This window comes from Anopheles darlingi, chromosome 3, assembly GCF_943734745.1.
Source record: "Anopheles darlingi chromosome 3, idAnoDarlMG_H_01, whole genome shotgun sequence".
Classification (NCBI taxonomy): Eukaryota; Metazoa; Arthropoda; class Insecta; order Diptera; family Culicidae; genus Anopheles; species Anopheles darlingi.
Genome location: NC_064875.1, coordinates 47,269,542 through 47,282,041, shown reverse-complemented (window position 1 = coordinate 47,282,041; position 12,500 = coordinate 47,269,542). Strand labels below are relative to the sequence as shown.

General features: G+C 45.1%; 1 protein-coding gene across 1 annotated transcript in view; it reads right to left on the bottom strand.

Annotated features, from left to right (window-relative positions):
- LOC125955554 (homeobox protein Hox-B3a) overlaps positions 1–12,500 on the bottom strand; it is a 21,973-nt gene that overhangs the window by 7,218 nt on the left and 2,255 nt on the right. The window contains exons 4-7 of the mRNA XM_049686688.1: positions 3,427–3,509; positions 2,889–3,333; positions 2,699–2,803; positions 2,472–2,575 (exon numbers count right to left, since the gene is read on the bottom strand). Coding sequence (XP_049542645.1) covers positions 2,472–2,575; positions 2,699–2,803; positions 2,889–3,333; positions 3,427–3,509 — 737 coding nt within the window. The remainder of the gene's footprint in view (positions 1–2,471; positions 2,576–2,698; positions 2,804–2,888; positions 3,334–3,426; positions 3,510–12,500) is intronic.

Here is a 12,500-nt window from a genome sequence, read left to right as displayed (position 1 = left end):
TATGCGGTCATGCTCGGTCATCGCCGTCCAAGCAGGCTGGTGTGGTTCATTTTTCAATGCCTGAGGTCACTGTTTTCCACAGCGATCAAGCTAAGCCACTACTACTACCTTGGCCAACCATTAATCACAAACCGCGTTTTTGCGATATGACTTTTTGGTTTTGCAACAGTTCGCATTTCGCGTTTTCTCAAAAACAATCATAATGGTGCAAACAATTATCAAAACTGCTCGGTTCCCGTTTGTCTGCAGAGAACACATTCCGTTGCAGATATGCTCCAAAGTTCAAACTCTTTCAAGTAGCTAATCGCCACAACGAGCAGTTGCGCCGGTCCCAGTGGCATCAAATTAACAACCAAATCAAATTATCAGCCCCCCACCGCGGCACACGTACACGCCTTTCATCGATAACTTTTCCCGAACATGCAATAAGGCAGATTGGAATAGATTTATCAAACCATCGTGCGCCCTACCGCGGCATCGGCAGCAGCATCGGAATCGCATTAATCAGACAGACCCCAGAGCATAATAATTTTCTTTTCATGTTTTAATCAAATTCAGCCAGAACGCAGCGCCCGGTGCGAGAGAGAAAGCAAGAGACAAGCAACGAGCTACCGGGAAGAAGAAGAAGCATAGGATTCCGATAAGAAAACGTCCTCGGCTTCCAGCTGGTGCTGCTGTTGGCTGTGGAATGTGTGTCAGAGCCTGCGCACTCGGTCCCAGGATCGAGCGGAGAGTGGAAAAACGTTGGGAAAACAGACAAACCACCAAGCCACAGCCACCAAGGCGTTTGTGTACATAACGTGTTCCACCCACGGCGGAAAGCACGAGCTATCCCGCCATCTTCGTGAGTGGTTAACTAACGAAGGAAAAAAAATCTCACGGAAAATCGCACGTTCTGAAAAGGAATGCGTATGTGTGTGTGTAAGCGTAACCGAGGTTCTCTAGGGCACCAGAAGGGACGTATGGCAGAGAGTGAAATACAATTAACTGAAGCAATCAATTACCATCCTTGAACTGTTGTGCAAACCATTAACGCGTTCTGAATAGCACGAAACCATGAATACAAGGATAGCAGCAGCAATATTCAATATGATTCACATTATAATGTGCAACGCATTATCAATTGCAAGAAACAACTAAAATGTTATTGTTGTTACAATTGTTTGTAACGATCAATTGTTCCTTATTTAATTGGCACACCTGAAATACTTTTTATTTAACTGACAAACTGCTCAAAGTTGGCTGAGTTTGTTAGCAGAGCATTGATCAATTGTTCATAATCTGAAGTAGAACAAGTATAAAGTAGTTAAATATAAAAAAGAGTAAAACAAGCGATTAGTTGAAAACATTTTATCTTTGTGTTTTGGAAGGATTGAAGCGAGATTTTCAAAATCGTCAAACGAGTAGAAATGCTCGGTTTCATTCAACATTTGGTGTGACTATTGACAAAAACTTTACAAAGGAATGTGATTGGTCAGAAATAGCTAACAATGGGCATCTGGTATATTCCTACTACTTCTTTATTTCAACATATTATCATACCATCTTTTAGAAGAATGAAAAATGAAATAACCGTTGAAGATTATCTGTATGTGAACCAATACAATAAACGCTCACAATTACTTGACTTTATCCTGAGAGCACAACATATTAATTTTCTTTGCATGTTCTAATCAAAACTAGCACAACATAATAATTTTCTTTGCATGTTTTAATCAAAACTAGCAAAGAAAATCTTCCAACAAGATCATTTAGGCTTAATCAACCTATGCCAAAAGAGACTAGATTAATTGATTCCCAACTGTGAATACTGTCGACAATTGCTGTGATTATTCACTGGACTGATTCACTTTCCGCAGTTTTGAGTATTATTCCAAACAACTAGCTAATGCTGTGTTCGTAATGGTGACTGCCTGCCATGTTATTACTTAACTAAAACATTTATAACACGCTTTTCAACTGAAATATGGGCTACTAAGAGGAACAGCATACCTTTCACACAAAAACCATATCCCCAAACTACGGCTTCTGAATGTCGTTATTCGTGTTTGAAATAAATAACATGATCTTTTGACCCCATTTTCCACTCTTTTAACAACCTTATACTTCTATTACGCCAAAATTACCCCTAAAAACTATGATTTTATGATAAAAATATTCGCACAAAAAATGTTGCGAAGATTTTTCTTTTCGCCCGGAATCTAAGATACATAAGCGCTCACTCGCTCTCTCGCAGGGCCGCCATCTATCTACCTCTCACTCACCAGGATAATTCGTGAACGAGCGAGAGGCCAACCCCTCTCGCTCTAACAAAAAGTAGGCGGGTCGTTTTATGTTCTATGCTATGGCGATCCGATCATTCTCACCCCACCCCTCACCTCCCCTCGCCCTGCTTGCGATCCCGCTGCAGACAACGACTCGAGCACTCGTGGAAAGTCCTGGAAATGAATAAATCATTTGGCGCGTCCTACCTGAGAGTCCTTGAGCCCGAGACGCTCGGCCAGCTTCTTGCGGTCCGGTTTGCTGATGTACTTCTGCAGCTGGAACCGCTTTTCCAGCCCTTTCCGCTGCGAGTCTGAGACGGGGGGGAAAGGAACGACGGATCAGGAATCAAGAAAACATAAAGCGGATGTGGTGTGTGTGTGTGTGTGTGTGTGTGTGTGTGTGTGCGGAGAGGCTGAGGCCTCCAGCAGCTTACCAGAGAAGACGGCCCGTCGCATCATCCCCCGGCGTGGTTTCCCTCGCGTCGAGTGTGCCCACGGAAAGCCTTGGCCCGGTGGCAACGGAAACACCTGTGGTCCTCCTGGTGGGAAAACGGAAGCGAACCGAACAGAGTTAGACTGCCGCCTGGTGGGGGACATAATACTCGGTGTGTTTCGACTTCTAACCTGGCATGTACGGGTTGCGACAGTGCGCCAGCAGCGAGTGTAGATGCGGATGGTTGAGGCTGTGGTGCAGGAAGGGGGTCGGGCGGCTCGGTAGTGGTTTCGCGATGACTTTATTATCTCGGGGCTGCAGTGCTGCAGCGGCCACCACCAGCCGGCCAGTCGCTTCGTCCTGCAGCTCGGGGCTGTTGGGCAAACTGCCGGATTCGCTGGCACTGTTGCTGCTGCTGTTGGTGGTGGCGTTGGTGTTCGAGAGGGTGTGCTGATGGGATGCGGGATGGTGTGGATGCTGAGAACCGAGTCCTGCCGTTGGGCTACCCGTCGGTCCACTTACATTGACACCATTTGCTGAACCTAGATGTGACTGCTGCTGCTGCTGCTGCTGCTGATGTTGTTGATGATGATGGTGATGGTGACTGTGAGGTGACATCGGATGATGATGGTGCTGCTGCTGCTGCTGATGATGATGATGCTGATGGTGGTGATGATGGTGATGATGGTTGTGAAGGGCAGGGTGTGCAGGATGATGAGGATGACCGACGAGAAACGCTGGATTCGCGAGATGATTCTGTTGAATCAGGTTCTGCTGGATGTAAGGCCAAAGATGCTGCGGTTGAATGAACTCTGTGTGGAGGAAAACAGACTCGTTTAGTTTAGTTTAGGTCCTTGATGGCCATGGCCTTGGGCTGCAGAGAGAAGCGGCCATTGATAAAGGGATGAAGGGCATAAGGCATCCGAGAGCGCAAGGACGGCCTTAAGACGCTTTCACACCAGAGGTGTTTTTTTTTAGACAGAGGAGAACACGAGGTTCCTCGGAACACTCGTTTCTATCACATCAAAATGTATAGAAGTGTTCTCGTGAAAATATTACAGTGTTTCTATCGAGCCTTTGTGAGCATTTTTTGCGTTTTTACGGATCTGTGACAGTCTCTTAACTTTGATCTAGTAAACTTTGATTTTGCGATTGGTTTTGGCATGAGCATTTTTTAAATCCTTGTAATCGCTATGTTACGTACATAATCAACTATTCGGCATGATTTTCGAAGGTTTCGGTGTCTCTATGGTACTACTTTTGTGTATTTTCGATCGACTTCCGCACTGTTGTTTGGGTCTGAACAGAGCATTTATGATTTTGCTTTGCAAAAAATGCCAACTTTGACGTGTTGTAAAAAGTTTCTAGTGTGAAAGAGGCTTTATTATTAACTGAGATACTCTCTCAGAGCACAATGTTCCACATTAACGCTTCAAGATACTCCAGAATACTTCCCGAAAGATTTCCCTTTTCTTTTCTTATTATTTTTTGAGGACATGATCACGCCAAGGAAGCTGCCTGAAAGGCGACGGAAGGCCCACAAGTTTTCGCATAAAACCATCCACATTAACACCTTTGCCACGTCACGGGACAACGGAACCACGTTCCTTACGCTCAAGTAACCCCGTCAAGTAATCGACGCTCCTCAAAAGTCTCCAAAAGAAACACTAGATGAAGAGATAAAGGCAAGGCAAGTGATGTCATGTCATGTGCCTTGGTGATGGCTTTGCTTACTTAGATCTGATATCCCAACAACGAAGCTCTCCTGTGCTCGATAGACCCCACCTGCTCTTCTGCTGGCCTTTGTTTTCATCCCAAACAACCTAATCATCACCCTCACCAAACAACTCATCAGCAACCATACTGCACGCCACGATATCTAAAACACACCTACTTGTAACCTCGTCCTGGCTCCTGTTAATTGAGATTTCAACACCCTCCCCGCGCATCCCGAGCCGGATGAGTGACGTACGCTTGCCATTTGCACGCACGCACACAGATGCTAGTCATTATCAGGGATGCTAGCTAATGTGCCTCGCGGGCTTCCACATCCAGAAGCTCCGAAACTATCATTCTCTCAAAATGGGTAGGATTGAATATGGGGTAGGATATCTCAACACAGGTAGGATTGAAACATCCCGAACTGAAACTCAAACCAACGGAAGCTCTGGCCTCTGGCCACACATACTTCCTGTGTGGAAGGAGTGGATCCAATGCATAATTGAGGCTTCATCGGAATGGAAAATTTAGTTTTCCCTAGTAAGCCGCCACGGTTCCCAGCCCAACATGGTTCCAAAGCATGGTATCCATAACCTCATTTCGTATTCAAAGCAACTCGCACGATGCCCTTGCCAGCGTTTGAAGATGCCTTTGCTGATGGTTTGACTCCCATCGTCGTCGTGCCTTGTGAGTCCAAAGCCAAGGTTGTTGCTCATTGCTCATTGCAAGGAGAGAGATCATCTTTGCGTCAAGCGACCGGAACGCAATGAGCAACCAGCCACCGCCAAAACGGTCACGGTCCACGGCGGGAGCCGCCTCCTTTTGCCAGTCCTTTTGGGATTAATCCTCGCCCAGTTCGGCGATCCCCTTTTGCGCTGCGCTAAATGCCACAATTTTCCATTATTTCCCTGTGCTGCTAATCCTCAACCAAAACAAGACCGGATCATCGTCCATCGTCGTTGGTCGGACGACGGTTTGGTTTCAGTTTCCACGAAGCTCGAACGAAATGGATAAAAAAAAACGTTCGAAGCAGCGACGAGCCTCACCGAAGCACCACCGAAGTTTCTCGCAACCGAAAGCCCCGCCGGGAGTGTTGGGAGTTTCGGAGCCCGAGAGGAAGCTGTGAAAACATTGGATTATAATCATGTTTAAATTATTGTCTTTCTCTGCTCTGCTGTCGCTCTCGCCACCGAAACCCCTCTGTTTGTGCTGTGCTTGTGCTAGTGACTAGTGCAAGCTGCAGGACAACCCCTGCGAGGGGGCAGCGACCGGTACTGGCGTACCCGAGCAACCACCTCGAGCCATCGCGAGCACCGAGGAGCGGAGTTTGGCCGAAGATCAGGGGATATAATGTTATGATTGCATCCTCAATATGCTTCAGCTCCGGGTTCCAGGGGTAGCCCTCGATACGGCAAGCAACCGCAATCCAACCGAAACTCAGTGTGGCAGGCAGCTCCTCCCCGTCCCGGAATATCCTGGCCTGGCCAGCCTTTTTGGTCTTCAATCAATGTCCTCCCGGTTTCCGATGCTGCGGGGTGTGTTTTTTTTATTGTTGCACATTCTTTTTTTAACGATTTAACGATTATTGTTGTTTCGGGTGGCCGGTTGTTAGGTCCTGTTCGGGTCCCGACGGCAGTCTCAACCGGAACAGATCCCCGGTGTGGCCGTGCGGGATGTTGGTGGTGGTTGGTTGGTTGGTTGCATTAATCTAGGAGCTGCGGCTGGATGTCACGGGTGATTATTGACAGTTAAGCGATGATTTAAGTGCTCGATGAAGTGCATTTCATGGGCTGGACGGGGGTTTGCCTATCGCCTCTCTCTCTTGCTCTGTCTCTCTGTTCCTTAGTTCGCACATCATTAAACGGTGATCTGTAAACCACAGGCCACTCTTGTCAATCGGGGCTCGCAGACGCTTAAGATGTGTTTTTGGAATGGGCGAAGCCATTGCCAGCAAGATCACGCGTTGAAATATAGGATTTATGAAACAAGAGATTAGGATGTGATTTATCATAGATAGATATTGCTATTGTCACATTCTTTTTCCATTTCTCTTCTCTTGTTTACTTGTACTTGTGTTATGAATATATTTGCGCGAAGACGATTTATTTAAATCGCTTAATCATTCACTATTTTTTGATCGGAAAATATGTTCATATCTTTTGATTTATTTTAATATATGCTCTACTACGAAGGAATATTTTTGTACCCTTTACCATTTTACTTTTACCAAGACATCTTATAAGAAAGTCCTTCTGCTTCTAAAGCCATACTTAAAGCAACTTAGTTAAATTGATCATTATAATCTCAGTTTAATAAATGTATTTAGAACTGATAAAACTGGCACTGATGACGCCTTTCAAATGATTTGTTTTAAATCCGTAACAACGATTTCGGTATCAAAGATAATTCTATAACAAGTGTCTTTACGGATTTAGCTTCTAAATATCAATTGGGATATGTTCATATTCTCTACAAAAGAGAATAATAATTTACCTAAACATTGGCAATGATTTTAACAATTGATCGTAAAAGGCAAGTATTAATAGCAGCACCAACAGTAGGAAAGGCTTTTATGCTAACCAGGCAATTATGAAAGGCTCTATATTGTTACTAGCCAATATAACAGTTTATTTTATCGTAGCTTTGTTAAAATATTCCATGAGATATAAATGGTGAGTTTATTCGTTATTTTTCACCTTAGCTAGAAGGTTCCTTAACAATTCAAGTTCACAAAATACTGCATTTCTATGCATTAGAGAAGTAAAAGACCGACTGTTGTTGGTTTATTGAAATGAAAACATGATTTCCGATTAAAAAGTCTGCTAAAGAAAATAACGCTACCAATGCATGAAAACATAAGTTATCATCGGATGAACAAATGTATAGCTTTAAACAGCTATCATGCACCACTTTAAAAACACACAATGTTTCCGCAACAAATTATTGCCAGGACACACCTCCAACAGCAGCAGAAGCCACCGACACCAAAACCGACGAGCGCCCCCCCCCCCCCCACCTCCCTCGGTCAACATAACTTAACACGCACTCCGGAACACACAATTAATATGCAATTAATTTGAGCGCCATCATCATTTCATGTTCTTTTCAATGGTAAACCACAAACCGGAAACGCCTACACCGCTTTTTACGCAAAAAACACATCCGATTAATGGGCACGGGAGACATCGGCCTGGTCGCATCACGATGACACACACACACCGACACGCACAGACGCAGGCGCGGTTTTTTCTGGTCCGCGTTACCCACCAGCGATCCTTACCTGTCTCGCACGCGCCGGCGGATTTGTCAAAAGCACACACTTCACCGCGACACACAAACACACGCATCGCATCGCATCGCGCGTGTATTACAATAACAAATTATGAAACATAATTTACATGCATCTCTCGTCGCAGAACAACACACAAAATACACACTCCGCGACACTCCGCTCGCACACCCTGCCGCACACACAGACACAACACACACCGAACACGGTTCATCCCCGATTTTCCACCAGTAGTGGGAAAAAGGGATTTTCCAACCGCCGCCGGTTTTCCCAGAATTTTGTTGGAACAAAAAAGTGTGTTGCAAACATGCAAATAAGCACCAAAAAGCGCATGTTTCGTTGGGCAAAAAGCCCCCTCCCAAGGGAAAAAGAGGTGATAACAAAAAAATCCACTTCGAGCATGTTGCTGCTCATAATTACTGTCATCACAGGCACATCACAGGCTGCGAGCCTACGGAAAGCGCAAAGCTTACCACTTGGGGCATTGCGAGGCTTGTAAACCGCGATTTGATTGGATTTTTGGTGGATAGTTTTGCAACCCCTTTCCCCCAGCATTTTAGAGAACCCCGCGGTTCATACTGGCAGATGCCGTCCATGTCTGATGGACAGCATTTGCTTTTCTGACTCCATGTTTGTTGGCTCCCCACATCCAACGCATAAATATTCATTACAAATCGTGGAATGGGGCCGCTGGACATCATCATCATCAACGCTATCCCCTACTATATGGCCCGGGGTTTGGGGGGGGATAAATTCTTTTGTCTTCCATTTTCACCACCGCGAACTAGAACATGATGCTGCCGTGACCGAAAACCGCAACATATAGTGCGCGGAAGGCCAGAATTTCCCGGTGATTAATGGAATGGGCTTGAGTGCTTGACAAAATTGAATAATTGCAAAGCTACGGTTGCGGTTTAAAGCGAATGAAGAGTAGCTTAAAGTTGTGGAAATTCGCTCTGTGGATCGCTTAAAAGCGAGTTCCTCGTTTGTTGTTAACAATGCTGTCACCATAAACAGCTAATCGAAAAGCAGCGTATTTTCATCGCGAAAGGCATTTTAGTGACAAACTTTTGTCCTTCTGTGAAAATGAATCACACGAAAAGCGCGTAAAGGCTGGGGAGCGGTTTTAAAGAGCGAAACTTCCTTTTGGAGGCCGCTTCCGCTCAGTGTTTATATCGATCCACGGCAAGCGAAGAAGAGGACAGGCTATCGTGTGCGTCTCGTCTTATCGAGTGCGAGAACGATGATCATCGTCATCATCATGGCCATTGCCAACTTCTGGAAGGCCCCCTAGCCCCCTACAATAAGCGTCGGATGCCCGAAGAGCATTTCTCTCCCTCTGCTGCTGCTGCTGCTGCTGCAACATATGCTCATGCCTAAATTGAGTTAAACGAGGAAAACACTTAGCACGTAAACTGTACCAGATTTCGACTTCACAAAATGTACGGCCACACGTCCGTGGCCCCCACCCTCCCGGGACCCTGCAGACGTGTCTGCCAGCAAGACAGCGACACACCGGTCCCGGTGCGAGCGAGAAACCCAACACCCCCGAAAAATGGACGAACGTCCCCGTAACGTCACGGAAAGATTTTCCCTTTTGGTCCTTTTTGGGGGTGAGGGGGAGCGCCCCATCCATGAGTCCCACCTCACCACCACCCGACCCGGGAACGGAGGTGGAAAATAATATAATTTGCGTCAGCTGGCAGCTCACTTAGGCGTCGACGTCTGCCTTTCGCAAAAGGCGGCAACAGCAGCAGCAGCAGCAGCGAGCGAGAAAGTTGAGTTGTCGATGTCGAAGTAGGCGTAGCGACGGGAGAGCAGCAACACCATCCACGGCCTAACCTCTTACGGTAACGACGACGACGACGATGGCGACGGCGACGGCAACCATGATGACGATGATGACGACGGTGTCGACCACCACGACAAACACCTCGCTTTCCCCTCTACTCCTCTACCACCCACCTCGTTCTCATTCCTCCCGTTCATAGAGCACCTCATAATGCGTTCCTTCCATCGATGGGCACTCGAGAGGAGGGGGAGCTCGTTAGCAGCATAAACATGTTCCAGTGCCTCCGTTCACCACCATCACCAACTCGCACACACACGAACACAGCATTTCCCCCAGGACTGTTCCATCTCAAGAACACGTTCCACCGTTCGAAGGGTCCACCGTTTTTCTTTGGCGGGGTTTTGGGCGTTTTCGGGCACCCAAAGATGGAATTTTTGCGCCAGACCTGACCACCCGGGACGGGAAACCCGGGACGGGAATTTTTGGGCGGGATGGGGCTCCAAAAGCCATTATGTGGTCATTGGTTCATTGCTCTCGATGTGTTTATAATTTCGTGTACGCAATTCTGGGCATGAGCGACACTCCAGGCTGGCTGGCTCATAGGCAGACTGCAAGCTGTGCGTTTGGCAGACCAAGGCCTCGACATCGGATCCATCGACATCGAAGGACCTCGCTCGAGCTCGAGGCGAAAGACATATGTAACACATTTCCGTTAACATTCCGGTTGCCTAACGATGGTCATCGATGGGACCACTCCGGCGACGACGATGATGGTTTTACTGGACAGACTCACGCATACACCATGGATACACCGTTGGTACCGAAAAACTACGACCACGACGGCACGTCACATACAGCCGTCGATAATACATAAATGGAGAACCGTTCGCATGGCCTTCGTTTGCCGTGTTCTAGCCGGAACCGAAATAAGTTCCCGTTGACGTGACGTTGGCGCTGGCGAGAAGCAAAAGCTTCCGGCAATCATCACCTCAAGTAGTCGGTCCCGCAGCGCCTTCATCGACCCCCCGCCGTCGGGGACCAAAAGCCCGAAAGCCGATGAAAATCAATGCGATATAAATTAGATTTTCTTTCAATCGCGGTGCGGGGCCCTCGACGGACGGGAGAAACCGACACCGCCATCGGAAGGGCGAAATTAATGCTCTACCATCGTGTGCTTCCGGTGCAGGGAAAAATCGGGAAAAGAAAAGTGAGTCAGCGAGCGGGCGGGCGAGGGCGAGCGAAATGAGGTTGGTGACGGTATAAATTATGCTAGCGGCACATAATCAATTTGTCGCTGGGCAGTTATGGTTTTCTTCCGGTCCGTCCGTCCGACGGTCTTGTCGGGTGGGCGGTTGCTTTTTCGTTAAATCGATACATTATCCCAGATTGCCGGAATTGGTTGTTAATACAGTCAAAACACTTCATTTGATTGCTGTGGTGCTGTTTAAATAAGACGGAGTAGTTTTTCTTTAGATTATGTACCTATTGTTGTCATGTTTTCTCAACGATTGTGAAATAAAAATTATTGAAGGTTACACAGAATACTAAAGCTGAGCGTTACAACAAACTAATGCATGATATTTTTGTATATTTGCTCTTGGTTTATTTCACGTTAGAAACTTGTTCACTTTTCATTGCACTTTATAAAAAAGTGCTATTTGCATTATTTTTTAAACAATAATTGTTTCAAATCATTAGTAGTAGCAACTCGTACCGCAATGCTCGTAAATAATCATTACATCCCAAAAATCCAATATTCAAAGAATTTCACAAAGCGTTCGTATTATTTAATAAGACGAATAATGTATAAAACACATTGTTTAAGAGTTATCTACGCATTATATTTTTTTTATGAAACTGTGAATCGTACGCCAGCACCAATTGCAATAAAAATCGTTTTGCAGGTCTAGGCTTATTTTGAAATTTTGCTGTAGCCTTATCAACATACACAGTTTGTTGCTAAGAAAACATTACATTTACAATTTCATGACATTTGGAAGCCAAATTATTGCGTCTAAACGTAAAAACAATTTTAAATTTAATAACCGACGGTGCAGAATTGCCTCGCCTCGTTAACATATTGCAACATAATAAACTAAAATAAATAGTAAAGTGTAAACACTTTCCACAAATGATGCAAATTTTGAATAATGTTGAAAGCACATTTATACATGTTCACAGTTTCTTATGCTGAAACATATCAACATTCAAAAGCTGAACTGCTCAGAAATAGGGGCAAAGTATCAGAAACTTGAAGTTATCAGATAATTTTATGGATAGGCTTATTTCCATCATAATAACAAAGATGCACGTTAACAATTAAATAGACTAGCCTACTTTGAGGTTACATCAAATTGTATTATTTTGGTACAATTTCGATGCAAGTAAATCATGCTTAGAGTATCCAACAATCGAAAAAGCTTGGAATTGCTCATTTAAATTTACTCAGTTGGCAAAATTTTAACTGTTGAAACGAACAGTTTATGTTCAACGAAGGTAATTTTACCAAGTTGGGGTTTAATTCACGCTATTTGAACATTTTCCTGTATACTGTTTCCTTCGCTCGATTAAAAAAAAGATTTGCTAGGCATTTCATTTACCTATGAGCAAAATTACCCTCTAAATGAATGTTTAGTTTGTTGTGTGTTTAATGTAGAAAGTTCAAAATGCTTCTTTATTGTAGAATCAAGATGGTATTATTGAGAAACTAAATAAAATTCAATGCGCATCATATTTTGAAAAGAAAACCCCATACATAGAAACGCTCCAAAGCTCTCTTGAACCATGTGCCGAATATTCCTCCTCCAAAATTATCGGCTTTGATTGATTCCAACGACAATCAACAATCACCTCAAACAACGGTTCTCAATGTCTCTCTCTCTCTGCATCGCATTGCATCATTTGCATTCAACACAGCGTTGTTCCGGCGATCTCTACCGTCCACTCATCACCACCAAATGGCCAAACATACCGAATAAACAAGCTCATAAAAAATTAACAAAC